This window comes from Rutilus rutilus, assembly GCF_951802725.1.
Source record: "Rutilus rutilus genome assembly, chromosome: 7".
Taxonomy (NCBI): Eukaryota; Metazoa; Chordata; class Actinopteri; order Cypriniformes; family Leuciscidae; genus Rutilus; species Rutilus rutilus.
The window spans coordinates 31,736,165-31,756,904 of record NC_140221.1 but is presented as its reverse complement, the minus strand read 5'-3'; the positions used below and the strand labels follow the sequence as shown (position 1 = coordinate 31,756,904).

At 38.1% G+C, this 20,740-nt stretch overlaps 2 protein-coding genes across 2 annotated transcripts in view; both read right to left on the bottom strand.

The window, feature by feature from the left end:
* Window positions 1–284, bottom strand: part of LOC311293113 (uncharacterized protein) — a 57,724-nt gene extending 57,440 nt beyond the window's left edge. The window contains exon 1 of the mRNA XM_084413151.1: window positions 157–284. Within this exon, the coding sequence (XP_084269277.1) occupies window positions 157–241 (85 nt within the window). The 5' untranslated portion in view covers window positions 242–284. The remainder of the gene's footprint in view (window positions 1–156) is intronic.
* A 1,299-nt stretch (window positions 285–1,583) lies between these two features.
* cacna1ba (calcium channel, voltage-dependent, N type, alpha 1B subunit, a) overlaps window positions 1,584–20,740 on the bottom strand; it is a 108,618-nt gene continuing 89,461 nt past the window's right edge. The window contains exons 32-48 of the mRNA XM_084413158.1: window positions 20,383–20,470; window positions 18,900–19,018; window positions 18,753–18,818; window positions 18,480–18,571; window positions 17,378–17,528; window positions 16,499–16,626; window positions 15,235–15,331; window positions 12,218–12,323; window positions 11,447–11,554; window positions 11,078–11,205; window positions 10,629–10,768; window positions 10,387–10,513; window positions 10,185–10,295; window positions 8,151–8,189; window positions 7,368–7,578; window positions 5,714–5,916; window positions 1,584–4,201 (exon numbers count right to left, since the gene is read on the bottom strand). Coding sequence (XP_084269284.1) covers window positions 3,686–4,201; window positions 5,714–5,916; window positions 7,368–7,578; window positions 8,151–8,189; window positions 10,185–10,295; window positions 10,387–10,513; window positions 10,629–10,768; window positions 11,078–11,205; window positions 11,447–11,554; window positions 12,218–12,323; window positions 15,235–15,331; window positions 16,499–16,626; window positions 17,378–17,528; window positions 18,480–18,571; window positions 18,753–18,818; window positions 18,900–19,018; window positions 20,383–20,470 — 2,430 coding nt within the window. The 3' untranslated portion in view covers window positions 1,584–3,685. The remainder of the gene's footprint in view (window positions 4,202–5,713; window positions 5,917–7,367; window positions 7,579–8,150; window positions 8,190–10,184; window positions 10,296–10,386; window positions 10,514–10,628; window positions 10,769–11,077; window positions 11,206–11,446; window positions 11,555–12,217; window positions 12,324–15,234; window positions 15,332–16,498; window positions 16,627–17,377; window positions 17,529–18,479; window positions 18,572–18,752; window positions 18,819–18,899; window positions 19,019–20,382; window positions 20,471–20,740) is intronic.

Sequence of the window (20,740 nt, the reverse complement as noted above, 5' to 3'; positions counted from 1 at the left end):
AAAAAGTAAAGTGTGTCATTTAGTAAGGTGAATGCCCCTTAATCTAATTTTAAATTACATTAAAACACCGTCAACTAATTATGTGATATGAGAATGCTAAATGTTTTGTTTACACTACACGCAACGGCAGGTGAAGTGTTTCCGTTCTGTTCTTACCTGAGTCCGGAGCACCAGATCCTGTTTCAGAGAAGTCTGCGTGTAAAGCTTTAACCAGTGCAAAAATGGATAAAATGAACCACATCTTTGAAAACCAGTGTTCTTCCAATGCAGTTAACTCTCAAATAGCAGTAAGATGTTGAAAATACTGAGGGGGAAAAAAACATTAAAATAAATTATAGCCTAAAATCTTATGTGTAAGGTGTTGTAAAGTTTACAGAAGTACTGAGCGTGATATCTGTTATCAGTCTACTTCTAGAAGTCTTGCTCTCGCTGCAAGTGCACTCTTCCCAATCATCCTGTTAAACTCCGCCCACATTACACGAACCAGTCAATCAGATCCCTGAAGTCCTCCAGACAGGTGGAACCCTGATTCACCTTGCCTCTCCTGTAGTTTCATGCTTTGATCAGTCTGTAAGACTGTAACATCATCAATCAAAAGGAAAACACATATGCTGCTGTAGATATCATCATCTTTAAGGAGATTGTTGATAATGTGTGTAGTTAAAACGTAACATGCAGATTTCCAGGACAATTGAAATATCTAATAAACCACAAATCTGTATCATTTGAGTTCATTTTTTTATTTTTTATTTAAGGACTTAAACTCATACAAAATGTTATAGTAGAAACGACTGCAGATTTCAAAGTCTGGCCATGGAACAGAAATCAGGCAACAAACTAGTCAACAGCGAAATTCAAATCAAGGATGTCCCAGCTCTTATGCATGGATGGAGCTGTCAACATAGTTCAATACTGTTTCCTTTATTTATAAATGTTTCAACAATTATATATTTTTTTTATTTCAACAAATCCCCTACTTTCATATCAAAGGTCATTTAAAAAATCAAACCAAAAATGAATACATTGTATCAAAAAGTACGAAGATAAACCTTGGGTATTTCAACATGCACATACATTTTAAGACCATGCAAACATGAACCTTTCTGGAAACAGCCATATTTAAGCTTGGTTGATGTACAGGGGAAAATAGCATTTCAGATTTTGGCAATACACTATGAAAGGTTTGGTAGATGGTATGATGTTTTTTCCAAATCATAGAGAAGCTGAAGAAATGTTGAAGCACAGTCTGGATCCACTCTGGCAACATGCCGAAGGACATCAATGGATGTGCTGGGAGTGCAAAGATTTGTTCAATAGTTACACATGAACAATGCAACAACTCATAACAATATCAGCAAAATGTCAGCACATCCTTTAACCCTTTATCCTTCAGTCTCACAGAGTATGTAGAAAAATAGCAGTTGTTTAGACTAGATTTGAAACAACATTTTTATTTTTTCCCCTGACAAACTGGACATCTCTGATGCATGCACATACAGATTTTTTTGTTTATATATATATATATATATATATATATATATATATATATATATATATATATATAATTTTCTTTAATCTTTAATTTTCTTTAATCATTGTGCCTTTATGCATTCTAAAATATACTTTTTCATACATTTTTGCTGTTTATTTTTATTTAAAAAAAAAAAAAGAAGAAGGAAGATTTGGTCACTATCATGCTAAAGCCTGAATCTGGATTTCCCAGCAGGTAAAGCTACAAAATGAATGAAGTATATTTTTCAAAGTGTCATCTCGTTGCATAGCCCTACGTAAAGAAAATATATGTTTAAAAAAAATGAATAAGGAAAGAACATTCACTGTCAGCAAAAGTCCTGACACATCGGTTGCCAAGAATCACCTGATTAGTCAAACAATTCTCCAAGCATCTAATGTACTCATGTATGTTAATGTGGAACACATTAAAGGATCCTAGACAGTATAGTGTCCCAATACAGAGTTGTTTTTTTTTTTTTTTCTGTTCTTTTAGACTGCCACACCCTCGGCATTCAGGTGGCTAAATATTCCTCTCATGTTACCAGCGTGATAAAAGGAGTCGGCCATATTTCTATAGAGCAAGCAGCTGGGGAACGGCGGCAGAATGAAAGCTGTGAGTGTGTATGTGTGTCTGGGGGTGCTTGGAGGAGTGCCATGAGGGGGAAAGTTTAAACTTAACACAGATCAGACTACTGTACCGGTGCCAGGATCCCGACTCAACGCAACACAACACGCGCTCACATCGGGAAATCTGCTACATGAGCAAAGCTCACTCTTTTGTGACAGTTCATTGGTTCTCAGTCCTCGCATTTAACCGTAAAAGACCAAACAGAGAAGGCAAATAGCAATGCAGTCTGAGCATCTTCATCAGGACAGGAAATATACACCGTAAATATTAAAATATATTGGTTTTGTAACCATGGTCAATCAAGAATTGAAGACTTTTTTTTTTTAACATGCAATTTTATAACTGTGGTTATAAAGTCCCTGTCAGGACAAATACACAACTACTGCGGTTTTTTAATAGTTACTCCATACTAATATATGCGTTTGGTAATGGAATTTTCAATATTCCATTTAGTACTAAAATTATACAAAAAAGGAGACAAGAATAAAAACAAACAAACAATCATACTGTAATTTCCATTCAAAAACCTATTGTGAATTCAAAGGTACTGTGTCTTTGCTTCTGAATTAAGGCCTGCGATCGTAACACCTTGTAGTTCCTTTTAACCCTTAGAGCTTGTTCAGTTCACTCTATCAAGTGTTGATGCATTAAGAAAGCTGAGGTTGCATCACTACTACAATATATTCAAAAGGTTAGGCACTTTGTAAATAACATCTGGAGCAGTCAAGAAGAATCAGTAGACCTGACAGTATGGTGAAGCCGTAAGCGATTTAAGTAAAACCGTTCGTCTTTACAATACAAAAAGCACATAATGTACAGATAAAATATGTACAACAATTTGATATAAAACAAAGTACATTATGGTTGTCAAAGGTTTCACATATGTGCAAGGAATGGTCATCAGCAGCCTAACGAACAATCTGCTTTTTGCAACAGTGTGAAATGACATGTAATTCTCTTAAATGGCGATAGGGGGCACTGCTATTGTGCGTTTTGTAAAGGAAGAAAAAAAAAATTGTTGCTTGCATTTCCAGCCACTTCTGTAAAGGTTTCGCTCCATAAAAGTTACACCTATAATGGCAAGGTAACATTTTCATGGGGATATTTGCATTTAGAGTGTGTCTCAGAGGCTTGCTTTGAAGAAAACTGGCTAGAGGCCCATTGTGGTCTACATTCGTAGCAGTGGGTCACTCTTTTCCCAAGTTACACAAGCACGTTTTGGCATCTGTTGCCCTTAGAAAGGCAAAGATTAAGAAAAAGACCATGTGTTTTCACATCAACTGTCAATCGCATGTGTTTGTAAAGAGACCACACCCACAAACTAGTTAGCCTGACTGGAATACATCAAAGTCGGTTGGGTTGGCGCCTTTTTATCTCACATCTGCAGCTTTGTAAGCGTACATGTATGTTTTATCCCCTGGATATTGAAAAACAAATACATGTATTACTGCATTTAACACCACCCGCAAAATAAGAGATGATAAAACTCATCTTGGATCGAAAACAAAAACATCATCCGTATGTGTTGTGTAAATAAAAGCCATGCTAGCACCAGTCGTCCACCTCTGCCATTGGGTAGTACTGCCGGGGCCGTCCTCTGCTGGTTCCGGGGCCCGTGGTGAAGTGGTATCCGTTGGGAACCCCGCGGAACTGCTGTTGGGGAGGTGGGGGAATCGCCACGATCCGGGCAGAAATGCCCGTCTGAGGGGTCGGATCCTCTTGGAAGACAGCGTAGGTTTCGGGCTGGAGGCCGGCAGGGTGGTCCGGGGGGCCCAAGAAGGGTTCTGAGTTAATGCGACTGACGGGGGCCGGCAAGCTGGAGATGGAGCCGCTGTATAATAGGGCGTTGTGCTCGGACAGACCGCGGCTCAGCCTGCCGGGACTAGGGGGAAGCAAGCCGGCCCGTGTGCCCAGAAAGTGCACAGGGGAAGAGTTGGCAGTCCTGTAGGCCACGGAGGGACGAGGAGTAAGGGGGACCTGGGGCAGCTGTCTGCGCCCACGGCTTGGAGTGCTCGCCCCTGAGGTCAACAACACCGGGCTCCCCTTAGCCCACCCACTGCCCTAGGTGAAAATTAAACAGGCAAAATCAAAACAATAAAATAATGAGGGGGAAAATGCCCAAAAGGTTAGACAGGGACCAGGAGCCAAAGAAGGAAGGAAGGGAAGGAAGGAAAAGTAATATGTTGGACAAGACAGCAGAGAAAGATGGAAGATGAATTGGACAAAAATGAAAGACAAAAAGGAGGAAGTGAAGATGACAGTCAAGAAAAAGAAAGAAAAGACGGACAAATGCACAGAGAAATGGTGTGAAGGAAAAGTGGAAAGAGAAGTGAAAGCCTATGAGTGGTTGCACTACAGCCGAAGAGAAGATAAACTTTTCTTTTATGAGGTTTATATCACAAAATGTAAAACTTTATAAGATAATCGTTATCTTCATGGCTTGAGTAGGAATGGTTAGTGTTTCACAGATGCTCTTCACTTTACGCTCTTCTAAAAACAATGCAAAGTTGTTGTTTTTTTTTCAATTAAAAAGGTATAAAAGCTAATTCACCTACAGTATGTAACTGACTTTATTTTTAATAAGAGTGGGCGTGGCTATGTGCGAGTCTTCTGGTGTCAGCAATTTCCAGTTATTTTAGATGCACAAAAACAGTATGTTCTCCTGCTTGATGTTGCAGACTGGTATTTGTTGTCAAATTATTTAGAATTATTATCATAATCATAAACACACTGGTTTGTAGTGCAAATAGTTTCACAGCTTACTGCACTTTGTTGCTCTTCTAGCTATAGCAGCTAATAAATTATAAGGTTCAATACAAGTTGAGCTCTACTTCTACAGACAATAATTAAACTGGTCCCTCAGTCTGTAAAACAATGAACACTTTCACATTAATGCAATTGAAAGGCATGATAAAAGTTTACTATAATTAATAATATACTATATTATTATATAATATAATTAGTTGTGATCAACCGTAATTAACATGTCAAAAAGAATTTGCTACTACCACGTTTGAGAGAATCCTAAACTGGAATACATAGTAGTTGTAGAAAAAAAAATGAACGGATCTTCTACTTTAAAAGTTATGTCAGCTTCTTTTCTGGTCTCCTTGCACACATCATGTGAAAAATACCAGGTTATAAGGTCATAACACGAGTTACAGACAAGTTTGGTTAGCCATTTCATCATATTAGTTCCATGTTATTGTGTATAAGTCTTACAAATGTGTTTCAAAACAGTGTTATGTTAAAAAATCTCTTGCTCATTGGCTTCCATTGTAAGTGTACAGCTGTACAATTGTTTTTTGTTTGTTGAGGGACACAGACGCTATCCATAGAGCTTAACTTGTGTTTGATCTTCATTACTTTCTAATGCATCTCGGCACTTACCACAGATTTCAGCCTTCATCATTATTTATGTTGTGCCTTGTCTCAAATCCTAAGATGTCTTTCATTTGATCGCACTCATCAGATACTTTCATTACATCCTGATCATTCTCCAGTCTCTAACCCCTGACCCAACCTTTCCTTTTAACACATGTCCCTGTCCTGTCTCGACACACCCCGTCCCACCTGCTTGTTGAGATTGCCCTCCTCGGCCTCACTGGGCGAGGTGGCACAGCTTGCCACGGCACACTTGCTGGGACAGTGTTCCCGACTGCCATAGCGATCACATGAGTAATACCGCTGCTTTTCTGCCGAAGACGAATGGTGCTTCCTCTCGTGGGAACGACCCCGGTCATGTGCCCTCTCCTCTACGGGGTCAGCTCTTGTGTCTAAGAACCAAACAAAAATGAGGGAAAGAAAGGCAATCCATTAAAACTTGCATTGCAACAAAATATATTTTTTTAATCAGTACTTTTATCTAAACAATAGAAATTTAGGCAAAAGTGTGTAGGATTTTTTTAAAAACATTTAATTCGGTTTTATTTTTTGTTTTTACTATAAAATTCACTATAAAATAGTATGTACCAAATTAAGTTAGAAAAACAAACTTAATTCAAAGATATATTCTCTGGAAATAAGTGTTAATACCATAATTTTGCTTTTCCTGTTAGATATTTTTATATACTTTTACTGGGGGAAAAAAGTCAAAATATTAATTAAAATCTTAATATCTTACACAATTTAGCTTTTGGGGTAAATTCCTCTTCTTTTTAAAGGTATAGTGGAGGATCTTTCCGAATTTTAGATAAGACCCGCCCTCTCCACTTTTTGAATAAGTTTGATTGATTCACCAGAATGATTGACAATTAGGAGGACCAATAGTATAGGTGATCCACCCGGAAGTAAAAAATCCTCCGCTATACCTTTAAGTTTTTTTAGATACAGTAAAAATACTGTTTAAGAAAATTGATCTGCAATAACATTTTCTAAATCAGTATTTTAATCTAAACATATATATATATATTGCTTTTATTTAAACCATCAAATTCACTAATATTTATGCTTAAATATTGTTTTTGCCAAGTGAGGTAAGAAAAACATTTCATTCTCTGAAGATATGTTTTAATATCATCATTTTGCTTCTCAGGCTAGGTATTTAGATATATTTAACAAATCAAATCAAAATAATTATTAATAAAATGTTTTGTGTTGAAAGCAGAACACACTGCAATATCTGCAAAAAAAAATGACTGAGAACTTAAATACTTTTTAACAACTGAGAAAAAGGTGCTCTTATTTTCAATTCAAGTAGAAATATCATCGCTGAACTTAAAAGATCAGGATTTTTGACCCCCTGCTGATTTTTTAAAGAAAATTAAAGGAAAAAATTAAACAAAACAACAGGATTTCTTGAACTATTGAGCCCTGCTGTGGCAGATCCATCTCTCACAGTCTCCCCTCTCCTCTGGATTTCACATTCTTGCAACAGACTCTAGTCAAAAACCTGGCTGTCTCCGAATTTTTCTTCCCTGTTCTCGATTGGCCTGCTGAGAGGTAACCATAAATTAGCAGGTCATGGGCCTGCACGTCTGTCAGCCCCTTTTATCTGGCTAATAGAGGACAGCTGCGGCCGACGCTCTCACACCAGGCTCTGCTTCTGCACTTAATCGATCCTCAACACAACCGAGTCCCGTCTGGGTTCAGGATCAACACAGATCCTGAACAAAAAATCCGCAACGAAAATATTGTGCAGCTTTGCTTCATGCAGCTAGGTTTGATTTTTTTACTACTACTACTACTACTACTACTTTTTATCTAATGGCAATGAAAGTGTATTTACCTGTAGCTTTGTGCTGGCCTGTAGGCGACCTGTCGAGAGATCTCTGTTTCTTGTCTCTTTCCCTGCGATGATGGCACCGATGATGATGGTGATGGTGATGATGTCGTTCTTGAACAGGTTTCTCCAAAGTGTAGTCATTCAGATTCACCTCCTGAGGGCGCTGCGGTGCAAAAGTGGATGCAGAGCGTCTCATTGGGGAATCGGGAATGGGCTGAGAAAGAAAACAAGGTGGTGGTTGGATGAAGTGAGATGAACGCTTTTGGACACTGTCATCTTGGAATATTACAAGAAATTCTGTACTGAAATTGCCTATAATAACATTGTCTTGTACGCTAAACCTCCATTTTTATCTCAGATGCATCAAAACAAGGATGAACTCCAAACCGCAGCATGGATCTAAGGGATCATTATGGTATCAAAGTATCAGAGGCAGTGTAACATCTGTAGCAGCTGAGCTAATCCCATTTGAGGAAACACTCATTTTGGGATTATACCCTCAATTTATGCTCCCATCCATCCACAGGTGCGTTTTTACCCTGTGCCTCTTAATCTGTCTGAAATGATCAAAGGTCACTGACTCTTGAGCCAGTACTCGACTTCCTTTGATTTCATGTTTTGCAGTACAATAGGCTGCTAATCTTCATATTCCTACTGACACTGAGGACAAACAGACATGTGACTTTACTAAAACATTACAACGTTCACCTTTGATTCTTATCTCAAAACTTGCTCAAGTCAAGAATATATTCCTATGAAACTGAATATTTTAAAAGTTGATCATACTTCCAGTAAAGTCCCAGGAGACTGACGGGAATGACTCCTCTGATGAAGCACGTCAGAGGAAAAATGAAGCCCGATGGCAGAGAAGACATGAAAAAAAGATAATAGAAAATAGACTGTAAAGAAACACAATAAGTCAAGACCATTTTCTTAGTTCTATTCTAATGAGTCACTCATTTTAGTCACTTAAAGGTGAAGTGTGTCATTTTTGCACCAGTAGTGGAATTGCAAAATAATGATAATGTAAACATATTTATGTTTGGAAATAATCCATATTTGTGCAATATTTAGTGACACTAGTGGCACATAATTTTTAAGGCCGACCCATAAGTTGGTATCTTCCAACAAAAAAAAATAGGATTTTTCTATTAGCTTTTGGATTATTGCAGAAAATGAGCTCTGAAACCAACAAAAGTTTAAGATTCTTCCATGTTTTTTTCATCAAGATAATCTTGAACACAAATGAACACAGCTTTTATGAATTTGAAGTCTAAATACAATTGTCATAAGTCAAAATGTTAGGCTATAAACAAACTACAACATTCTAAATTCAGCGTCACCACCACTAAGCAACTGTCTTTTTCAAGACACGTAAAAGCTTAAAAAAAAATCAATAGTGAGGTATTACTGATGTATTTTATGTGGTAGAATAAAACATGAAAATACCTTGAGCTCAAAAAACCCATTGACTTTGCAACGGTGGAAAGTGAAGTGCAAAAATGCTACCTCGTTTGAGAGTTTTAGATCTCTATTACACACTTCACCTTTAACGCTTTGAATAAAACAACACTGAAAACCCACATTTGTAAATGTATATTTGTCAAAATATTGTTCTGAATGCTTAAAAAATGGTTTGTGTTATTTTCATGCACTGATTTATTTGATTTGAAGCAACCTAAGCTTAGCTTCCCTTTGGGAATCTACAACATCATTTATCATCCATCCTATTCTATTCATCCATGACAAACAAAGGACAAGACACACTTGTCAATCATAAAGTCTTTGCAGATCTTACACACATCATAGTTTTGCAGAGTTTCTGGGTTGTGGTCTAAATGAATCTGTGTTTGAGGCTGTTATTTTGTCTCAGGACTGGACATGGCCAGGTGCCAGTGGAGAAGGGATTTCCCCCACAGAAATCAGAGGGATTTGGCCATATTAGCAGGTGCTGAAACATTACATTCAGCATCTAATGTCTTTTATCGGTTAGTCCAGCACTTTAAAGAGATTTGGTTCTGGATGGGAATCAAATTTGGAAGTGAAACAGAGGCACTCAGTGAGCCTGAGCAGCCCATTAGCACTGGAGAGGTGTGGGATAGGTGTGATTTGATAGCAGGAATATCCTAATGAGTCTTAATGGATGGATAGTCTTTTTCAGAGTCCAAATGGAATGTGAATTTCATACTTGGATGATTTTAGATTTATTTTTCCAATGATGCTGTTGTTCTGACATACTATAACATTAAGCAAACTGAATGTTGAGATCTTAAAACAACACAATCCATTAGTAAAACCCATAAGCCTTTTATCCAGTTCTGTGCAAATTTCATTTCAAATAAAAACAGAGAAATGCCATCCAGTGTTCAAATCAAGATGGATTTTTAAATCCATCTCAAAGTAGCCAAAAAGTCATCTCAACCTCTTTCTTGAGAGTATACTTATACTTATTCTGACAGTTCACTTCCTCTTAGCCAGAACAAGCCAAAAAACAAAATGATCCAGGGCGCAGATCTGGCAACCAATCAATGACTAATTGTATTGTTTTACTTCCTCTGAGCCCTGAAATAGGACAAATGTCGAATTTTCATTAGACTTGGGATGAAGCAATATATCAACATGTGTTCGTATTAAGAAACAGGAGGAAGATTATGTATTAAACTATAAGAGGAGTAAAGGATGTATAAGTTTCTCTAAACCATATACAAGAACCATATTCAATTTAATGACACATTATTTAACAATTATTTGCATATGTACAGGATTCAGGGAGCAAGTGAGGGAAAGGTTTGACTACAAAACCTTCACGCAATAGAATACCTGCATCTCTGCATTGAGTTTTGGCATGGATACCGCACGTCCTTGGCCCTCAAGGCCGCCAGAGGTCGCAGTGGTGGCACTGTTCTCCATCTTCCTCATTTCTACTGACTCCTATTACATGCACACACACAATAAGGGATTGAATATGCATAAAAGAAAGACACTCTATGTCAGAGAGAGTCAATGTTGTTATTTACGGCACCTGGGCAGTGTTTGCGTTTGAGGCTTCCTCTGATTGACCTCTGGACATTGGTCGTCGTTTAGACCGTTGGACCTCTTTGGACTTCTCTGAGGCCCAGGATGAAGATCCTTTAATAGGGTTGTCATGACTGGGCATGGAATTTGACAGAGGAAAGAACATATTATAGTAGAAACACTTGTCATGGCAAACAGGCTAATCCAAGTGTGTACTGTATGTGTATGCAGGAGGGATGGTATGCTCACTGTGTGCGTCCGTTATTGAGCGTGGTGGAGCTGGGTCTGGTCTGAGCTTGAAACTCTGAGGCCAAATCTACACTGTTCGTGGCCTGATCTTGAATGTGAGTTAGTGGGAGAATGGGCTCTAAGAGAGCACTGACTTTATTCTTCAAACAGAGAGAATAAAAATAAAAAAACATTGTTATAAATACAAAGTGCTTTTTTTTGTAACTGATAATAAACTCACTACCAAGTGGAAGATTAAACAGTCTTGAATTTATGTTTCTCAGGATCTTAAAAAATAAAGTTTGATCAACTTCCGCTTGAATCAGGCTTATGCTTGGAATTTTAGACACTATATGATCTAGATAAACACTATATAATTTTCAATATAATGTTTTTTATTATAGTTTGATGACTTTAATATTGTTTTAAAATGTACAAAACCTTTGATTAGTAGTGTAAATATGTTTCACCTGAGATCCATGACCTGCCTGTTCCTTCTGCTGCTGTTGCTGCATCTGAAGCCTTTTGGCTCTGTTCTGCTTGTAATAGTCAAAGATCATAAGAGCCGCATACACCTTCCCCACTGTAAGCTCATTGGCTGCAAAAGAGACAAATGCATCTTTTAGAAGTTCTACTGGTGACCACTAGAGGTCCCTGTGTATTACTATAACTGGTGTTTGGAGATGTGTGCAGAATTACTGTGCCTGCGTTCATTCATAAGTGTGTGCCTGTACCTCAGTGTTAGTCTTGTGATATGTGGATACAGTACAAGTGTGGAGAGCATTTTCATGGCAAAAGTGAGAAAGAATCTCCTGGGTGATGATTCATAATGTGTTTACGTTTGTGCGGTGTGACCAGCAGGTCCATAGTCTTCTGAGACAGGTTTGGCCAGACTGTAGAGAGCTCCTTCTTAAGTTCAGCGTCTGACAGACGTTGGGCCACCATGCCTGTGGAGAGATTCATGAACACAAGAGGCTAATAAGACTACATATCCATTACACTACTCTGTTCTGTCTAATTATTGTGGTGTTGACAATTATTTTCAAAAATATTCTCTTCACCCCTCAACATTTTTTTTCTCCTGTAATATTATTAAAATTATGATTAATCAATTATTAAGTTCAGTTAATTTAGAGCAATGCTTTGAGTTGTTTTGGGATAATTTTACCCCTACTGGAATTTAGTGTAGCTAGAAAAACTCTTTTCATCTCATGTAGGAAGAAGAAGAAAAAGAAGGAATTAAGTTCAGTGAATTTAGATCAATGTATTGTAATACGTTTTGTCTTAGCTTTGCTGAGGAGTTGCTTTGAAAGAATGTAGTGAAGCATCCCATCCAGTGCCAAACATTCAAAGAGACACAACAGATGCTACACACACCATCCCACACACATTGCTCTGATAAGTGGAAATGGCACTAGCAGAAGCAACAGAACAGATCACACTGAAGAAGTGAGTACATTTCTCCATCAGGCACTAAATCACATTTGTAGTTAAATGGAAAAGAGAAAGACAGACTCTTTCAAAGGAGAAGGAAGGTGGAAGTTATCTGGATACTAATTTCTACAATAATTACACAATCATTTAGACGATAAAATGGGCACCAGACTGACCTGATGCCAGTTTGATCTCCAGAGCAGTGCGGATCAGAGCCATCAGGGTAGAGGTGAAGTGCACACTGTTGTCATCTGCAATGGGCATGTTCATTTTCACCAGCCGCTACGAGGAGCCATGAGGTTCATTAGTGGGGTAAAACACTTCTCAAAATCAGCATCCCAACACCCCAACAACTCCAACAAAACAGTCTGTGTGTGTCTGAGATTAGACTCTTCATATTTCATATCCTTTTTTTGATTCAGTTCATATATTCTATGAATCAAGCAACAAATATACTGGATCCTTTTCTAATCTTAGCGTTTCAAGCACACAAACAGTTTTGTTCACAAAGAGAATAGGAACGTACAGAATCAAACATTCACATTCACTGCTATAGGCTACGATCTGCAACCAAAGTGCACTGGTGATAAACCGACACCGACTCGAGAGTGAAGAAAAGCATGTACACATAACCATGAGGGGTTTCAGAGGACATGGGAGCTCGACTCTGGGAGTTACTAATCAATAAAAGTTCAGCAAATAGTTGCTTTTCAGCTGTGGCTTTTTGGAGTTTAAATAATGCTAAACACCAGCAACTTTCAACTGGATCATTCTGACAATACCCTTTTGGTTTGGTGCCTCTAGTTTAGAGTCTCAAAAAAATACACACTTTATCTTTAAAGGTGCACTCAATTGTTTGCTTATATTGCACAGGAAAATGTGGCAGTTTTCTTGGACTTACTGTATACTGACACCTAGAGGTGTGGATGAAGCATCACTAAAAGATTTCAGTTACAATGCATTTGTAGAAATGCTTTATTAGCACTCAGTCTTTAATAATTTATTCTGTGAGCAAAAGTATCCAATAATTGGGGAGTTATAAAGATAAAATAAGTAGTATTTGGCTGATCATCTGACTCAAAATGGCCGACCTCGAGGCAACTCCTCCCATGTAAACTAAAACAGCTTTTTATAAGAGTGGTTTTAAACATAATTTTCAAAAGTACCATTACTTTCTGTATGCTTAACTTTTTAAAGAGGAAAATACCTGAGTGCACCTTTAAACATGACATCTCTTTTGTATCATGGGATGTACAAGTGTACAATATGGTTTAGAGTGATTCATTGTGAAGAGTTGAGCTCCCCTGAGCAAATAGAACATACATCTACTAGCAGTAGCAGTGCAAAAAGAAAAAGATCAGAATGAAAAAAAAAGATGGATAGTCTCACACACAGACATACATTCTCACATACTGCAGAGAAAGAAAAAAGAGAGAAGGCTATAAGAGAAAGAAAAAAGAGAGAGGAAATGGTCAAGTGGATGAGACATAGACAGCACAAGCAAGACAGGGAGAATATAAGTGAACGACCGCCAAGAGAAAAAGAAAGAGGTCAAGTGCATAGTTCTCATGACTGAAAGCAACTTAGGTTCCACACACACTGCTCCATGAAAACAAGGGTGAGAGGGGGGTCCTTTCCTATTCTAACACAACATAAGGGCTCTAAAAGAGGTTTTTCAGCTAAATTTGGGGCCCTTAAGTGAATCCCAAAGACACAGAAACCCGCAAAAAGAGCAGTTGGCCACACTGTTTTTATGTAAATTGAGTTTACATAAAATATTTTGCATTTATGATTATTACAGAAAATAATTTTTGTAATGTCGTGCACATACCCTTACACAATGCAACTTTGGGGGTAAATGTTATACATATGAAGTATGACCATAGATAAAATTGAGATTTAAGTTTCTCTTATTATTATAATTAAACAACCTAGGCTGATTGGAAATACGTGCCTCTACCAATATTTTTGCAAAATTCAAAACATACAATTACACAGCAGTTTCCAGCTGAAATGACCACTAGAGGCAGTAAAACACCATCAAATTTCATTCCTTTTCGCGTAGATTATGATTATGGTGCAGATTGTCCATTAATAAAGTTTTTTTTTTTCATGAGGTTCCTTGCACAATACTGTTATGACATCAAAACACTTTTATCATAGCACATGATTTATAAAATAATACATTTTGACATGTATCAAATAACCAGCTCTTGTATGGCTTTTTTGACACAGTAAACTTGCTGGTGGTACAGCATTGAACTTGCAGGTTTAGTGTAGGTGGTGCATTATTTTCAAAAGCGACAGAGCATTAACCTTCTAGTGCCACTCATCAGACTTTTCATTCCCTAAATGAAACGTGCAATAAAACGTTTCCATATCTTAAAAACTGAACGTACTTTTAGTGGCACTACTGGACATTTCACTTTAAAAGTGTCGTGGAACATGCAAGAAGTGCAGAAATGTTGCCACAGACATGTATTTCCAATGAGCCTGGGTTGTAATTAAACATTAAATGTGACCCTGGATCACAAAACCAGTCACAAGTAGCACGGGTATATTTGTGGCAATAGCCAAAAATACATTGTCCGGGTCAAAATTATCGACTTTTCTTTAATGTTAAGTAAAGATCATGTTCCATGAAGATATTTAGTAGATTTCCTACCGTAAATATATAAAACATTTATTTTTGTGAGTGAATGCAGCACAATCGCGAACATAAATGGACAAATTTAAAGGCAATTTTCTCAATGTTGCGATTTTTTTGCACCCTCAATTCCAGATTTTCAAATAGTTGCATCTCGGCCAAATATTGTCCTGTCCTAACAAACCATACATCAATGGATAGCTTATTTATTCAGCATTCAGATGATGTATGAATCTCAATTTCAGAGAATGTATCCATGTGACTGGTTTCCAGGGTCACAAATGGACTAAAGTTCTGCAGTCATACTCATAATTAGTCTGTGACCATCCCTAAATCACACAGGAAGTGGAGGGGAACTCTCGAATAAATAGAGAGAGGGGGAGGGAGGAACTACACCAAAAAGATTAGAGCGTGGGGAGAAAAAATAAACAGTTAAACAAAAAACGAGGGGAAACACTGCAAGAGCACAGAGATTGGCTGAAGAATAAGCCAATGGGAAGACAGTACGAGCAGGGGGGAGTGGGGGGGCATGTGAAGTTGAGCTACCTTGTAGGCGATTCGTGGAGGGCATTTCTTTCCCAAACCTAAAGGTGGGGACATGTGGAGCAGCATCTCATACATATCGAGGTACTTGATACGGCCACTTCACAGTGCAGACAACGGGGGAAAAAAACAAAAATAAAGAAAAGGATGGGGAGTTAGAGAGACGGGAAGAGAAACAAGAGGGGCAGAAAGTAAACCAAACAAGACAAAATGAAAAAAGACAAAACAAACAACAGAGGACAAAAAACAGAAATCTTTTGTTAATTAGATTTCCAAGAGTGTCATGGACAGGGATGCCATCCTGGCCTGGCAGGGTCAGAGATGGATCCCAAAGGTTAGAGGTCAGAGGTGAGAGTTGATCCCTGATAAGGAGAGATGGAAGAGGTGAGTGAGATGACACGAGGAGTGGATGGTGACAGAATGGCTGCATTGTTCGTAAGATGTCTGCATCTGCATGCTGAGACATCAGGGGGAGTTTCCACTTTCAGTGCACAGAAACAAAGGTTTCAACGCCAGTTTCTTTTCTGTTCTATTTCATTTGAATGGTTAAGATCTAAACATCTAAATGGTTTGATATTGTAACATTAGTTTAGTGACAAAACCTTGAATTGCCAATATGAAAACTACTCAATTATACCCAATTAAAGGAGGTGTCCAATTTATATGTGGCCTTGAAATCTTTGTTTCCCATCCAGCATCATTAACCAAAGCCAGTCAAATCTGGTGGGGCAAGTGCTTGTGTGTAGGCAAGTCATCTGAGCACAGCCATTCAAGTTTGGGTCTCTGGGCGTTTGCACACAGAGGCCACACGAGTGGAAGAAGTTGCTTGGGTTGCAAACCTTGTATGCTACCCTATTAGGGCAGTTCTTCCCTAAGCCAAGGGGGGGCGAGATAATTCGCAACAAATTGTACATATCCTTATAGGAAATCCGTCCGCTGCGGAAAGAACAAGCAAAACATGACACATACATGAAGACAGATTGGAGAGCATATTTGTGTTGTGGACAGGATGCGGATAGGAGTACAAGATCCCATTCACATCCAGAGCACAATTCTTATAGGCATTGCGTGGGAGGTCTTCAATCACACATAAAGAATAAGGGGGAACATTCAGCATTTCTCTCTTTTATTTATGTGGTCTAACCTGAGAAGGCCTTTGAGCCCTAACAGAATGATTCTCCTTCTCTCAACTGTTGCCAAACTCAGTTACTATATTTATAACAAGAGTAGGTCTCCATCTGGCGGGGGAGTGCAGGCTGAAACATACCATGCGGCTGGGTCATACTCCGCCCACACTCGAATAAACTCATCCAGGTGGTGAGGGCCCAGGATGGAGGAGTCACGTGTCAGATATTCAAAGTTGTCCATAATGACAGCCACAAACAGGTTCAGCATCTGGAGAAAGTGTCAGGAGAAAAGACTCTGAAGGTCACGGAGCAGGAAAAACAATCTGAAAATATCTGGGAGTATGAGGTTCATTGTAAATTAAGGCTGGGTAAAAACAATGATTTTCCGATTAATCATAGTCTGAAAAATAGACCCTGACTGCTGTGTCTTCAGCGCCATGACAAAATAACAAATTACAATCAATAAAAATATACAATCTTATCCACTTTTTTGTAATGTTTACGAACCTGCAGCTTCAAAGTTTGTTCTTTTAATTCAGCTAAGAGGCCACACTGTATCAATGTATCAATCTTATATTGGCCACGAATTAATATATGAATTCGCAGGTCAAAGTTCAGCATACTTGAACTTCATATGAGATGTTTCCGATCTGAATGGAATGTGAATGGAAGTAAATGGAGCGAAAAGTGTAGTGTGACTGGTTTGAATCAGTATGAAACATTACTCTGATCATTTACACCATTTACACCACTAAAAAATACCCAAATAGATCACAATTGAATTAAAGCATATTGAAATCAGAGTAAAATCGAGAGCTTGTAAATCAGAATCAAATCAAATCAGGAAATCTGCATCGATTCCCAGCCCTATTCTAAACACAATGGAATATTTCAGTCATGTTCAAAGGCTTTTCTTCTTTTTTTTTTAGATATACAATCAATCTTTGTGGCAGTAGGATGTGATGACATGCTACAATAATGATGAGCCTGTTTTGGCTGGTACGACTCTGAGCACTGACCAGGAAGGAGCAGAGGAAAATAAAGGAGACAAAGTAGAAGTAGGCAAAGTCACTCCCGCACTCCTTTCCAAGTGTGCCCGACAATTTGTCACAGGTGCGCTCACTCAGACAGGACAGCATGATCTCGTGCCAGGCTTCGCCAGTGGCGCTCCTGCAAGAGACACGATGATTGAATAAATGCTGCATCTTCTATTAAACCCAGGAATGACTGTCAGAGAATATGACACAGACTGCAGATGATGGGAGAATTGCTGATATTTAAATTACAGTTGAGACAGATTTCATGTTTTCACAGTGTTATTGTCAGATTGATGTGCTGTCTGCTCTTGGCTCTCAGCTCAGAGGAAGCTTCAAGGTAATGAACATAAGGGAAAGATGGAAATTTATTTATGAATTTCATTAGGATATGTTGTTTTTCTAGCATTATGGCTGATACTCCAGATGCTACTTTAAAATTCAATCTGATCAAAAGGGGAGACCAGAGAGAGAAAGAACATGACAGCGAGATGTAAACACAGTGATACAAAGTACTATATCTATCTATCTATCTATCTGAGGATGGATGGATGGGCAGACAGACAGGCAGATGGATCCTTTGAATCTGTATGGTAACACTCAGACATGTAATAGGATCAAAATATGGTGTGCAAAAAGAAAATTGCCCTAAATAGATCTCAGAGTTCTCAAATGATACATGAAATTAAATCTCTTTTTAATATAAAGGTAATCTGACAAAACACAGCAGAGATCTTTAGCAGATCTATAACTTGAGATCAGACTAGGTTGGCCATAGTTAGGCTTTTATTTTAATACTTTATACATTAATATTTTCAGAGTATGAAAGATCTTGATCAATTATAAATACAGCTCTCCACAAAATTCCTAAATGCATTAGACAAATGCGCGCTATTAATGTTAAGGTTAAATATAGTGTTCAGAAGCAGGACAGTAGAAACATTCTAAATCTATAATTCTATCTGAACTTTGTTGGAATTTGTCAGACCTTGATTCTGTTATACAGCCCCAGAAGCCTCTCTAAGATTTCCTGCATTCTCAGGTGGATTTGATTGCAGTAGGTAAAGAATGACAGGTGTGTGCAGACCTGAACAACAGCATAAGTGCTTGGAGGAAAGTGCGGAAGTTGTTGTGACGATTGATGGCAGTATCGTCATTCAATTCAATGTTCCCAAACACCTGCAATCACAATGTTACCTTAAATTAATTTATGTTTTGAAACAGTTACATTGAGCATCCTTCAGACACAATACAGTTTCTATATTTTAATTAATAAAACCTATAATACGATACACTCCAGCTCTGAAATGACCTTTTTAATTACAAACACTGAAGCACTGAAATTATTTTAGATAGCTACCTGCATTCCAATGATGGCGTAGATGAAAAACAGCATGGCGATTAGAAGGCATACATAAGGCAGTGCCTGGAAACAAAAATGAAGAAATTGGTACTTTTAAAAAAAAGTCTCCACCAATGAATGTCAACTCAGTTTATTTCGAGTTACCTTAAATGACTGGACGAATGTCCAGAGCAGGATGCGAATGGTGTATCCCTGCCGGAGGAGCTTGATTAGTCTGGCTGCTCTGAAGAGTCTCAGGAAACTGAAATTCAGCAGACGGTCCTGTGGGAATGCAGGGTTTGTCAATTTGAAAATTCATTTCTCCTAATTTTCTGAAGTCAGAGAAGGTCAGGTTTGGAATGACATGAGGGTGAGTAAATGATGACAGAATTTTCATTTTTTGTTGGACTATCCTTTGATCTAAAAGTTCTCAAATCTTTTCACACTGAACCTGATTTTAATCTGAGATTGAGTTGAATTTTCTATTTTTCGAAGTCATGGTTTCTCAAACTGTGGTTTGCAAACCCCTGGGGGTTCATAAGGGAATAGTTTGAGAGTTGATGAATACTAGCTAATAATTAAATCATACAATTTGTAAAAATATGGAATATTTTATTCATTTATCTGTGAACACTAACCCACCATGAATATGTGAATATATTATACATTTATTTAAATTTTAATTTAAAATCTCAGGAGGTTCTTCAAGTAAATATTTTAGATCAGTAGGGGTTCTAGCAAACCAAAAAGTCTGGAAATCCCTGCATTAACGCATCCAGACCTTTTCAGAAAATTGACTCTGGATTCAGTATATTGCGGATTCCTGGGTAATATTTTAGTGATTTTGTCAAGTATGGTGTGTTCTTGTATCAATAACTTTTGTTGGTCCTAAAACAACAATGCTGACAATCCAGACAAAAATATACTGGACCAACATGGATGTCGATCCACGGTAAGCAGTAGTGAACCCCGATGACTTCAAATAAGACCTATTTACTACATGTTCAACTGACAACCATGGGGTGATGATGTTGCATTATCTTCAGTAAATGTGAACCTTTAATAAGGGAGAACCTTATGATGTGCCATATATGTCTGCAATAGGAAGTTTTTTCATTCCATGCAGGGTGGAATAGACCTAAGATCAAAGACGAGAGAGCAACTCACCGTTGTCTATACATGAAGATGTTAAATCGTGGCAGGAGCAAGCCAAGATTTGAGTGAAGACATTTAAGGAACACAGGAGAACAAGAACAGCCATCACGCACAAATATAGTTACAGAACAAACACAATTACCATCAGTAGCAGCTTTTGACAATGACAAGGACGTCAAGACATAAAGCATAATACAACATAAAACTTCATAACATCATAAAACACAAATCAAAGCCACAAACTAGCGATTTGGTCAAAGTGAGCATTACCAAATGGATTTAGTTACTCTATTACTGTCATTTTATCTGGAAAATAACAACACAGAGCTGAGCTCTCTCTCTCCCTTCTGTTCCTGAGCTGTGATGTTATCCAGCTCATCATCTATGTTTGGGCATTTCTTCTCAGCCTATTTCTGCTGTCTGGTATTTCACATGGTCTAGCTCTGAGACCTTTCTCTAACAGAGCTCAAACACAGAGCTCAGTGCCGCCCACTTGCCTTAATCTCAGAGACTAAGATGTCAGTGATGCTGCCCAGCACAGTCACAAAGTCAAACACATTCCAGGCGTCTTTCAGGTAATTCTGTGAGGAAGAGAATTAGAGAGATAATTCAGGGACAGGTTGGAGAGGCTTACAATTTCACACTCTAGCATAGGAACGTTTTACAGTGAATTAAAGGATTAGTTCACCATGATTCACCCAGCTACCATGATATTCAGTGAATCTGTTCCTCAAAAGCTATCAAATGGCTTTGACAGAAGTTTTGTATTTGGGTGAAATATTCCTTGCTTTTAGGTACAGCTCTTTTTGGACCAAGGTGCATAATGTTGTTGAGGGTATCAGTGATGATAC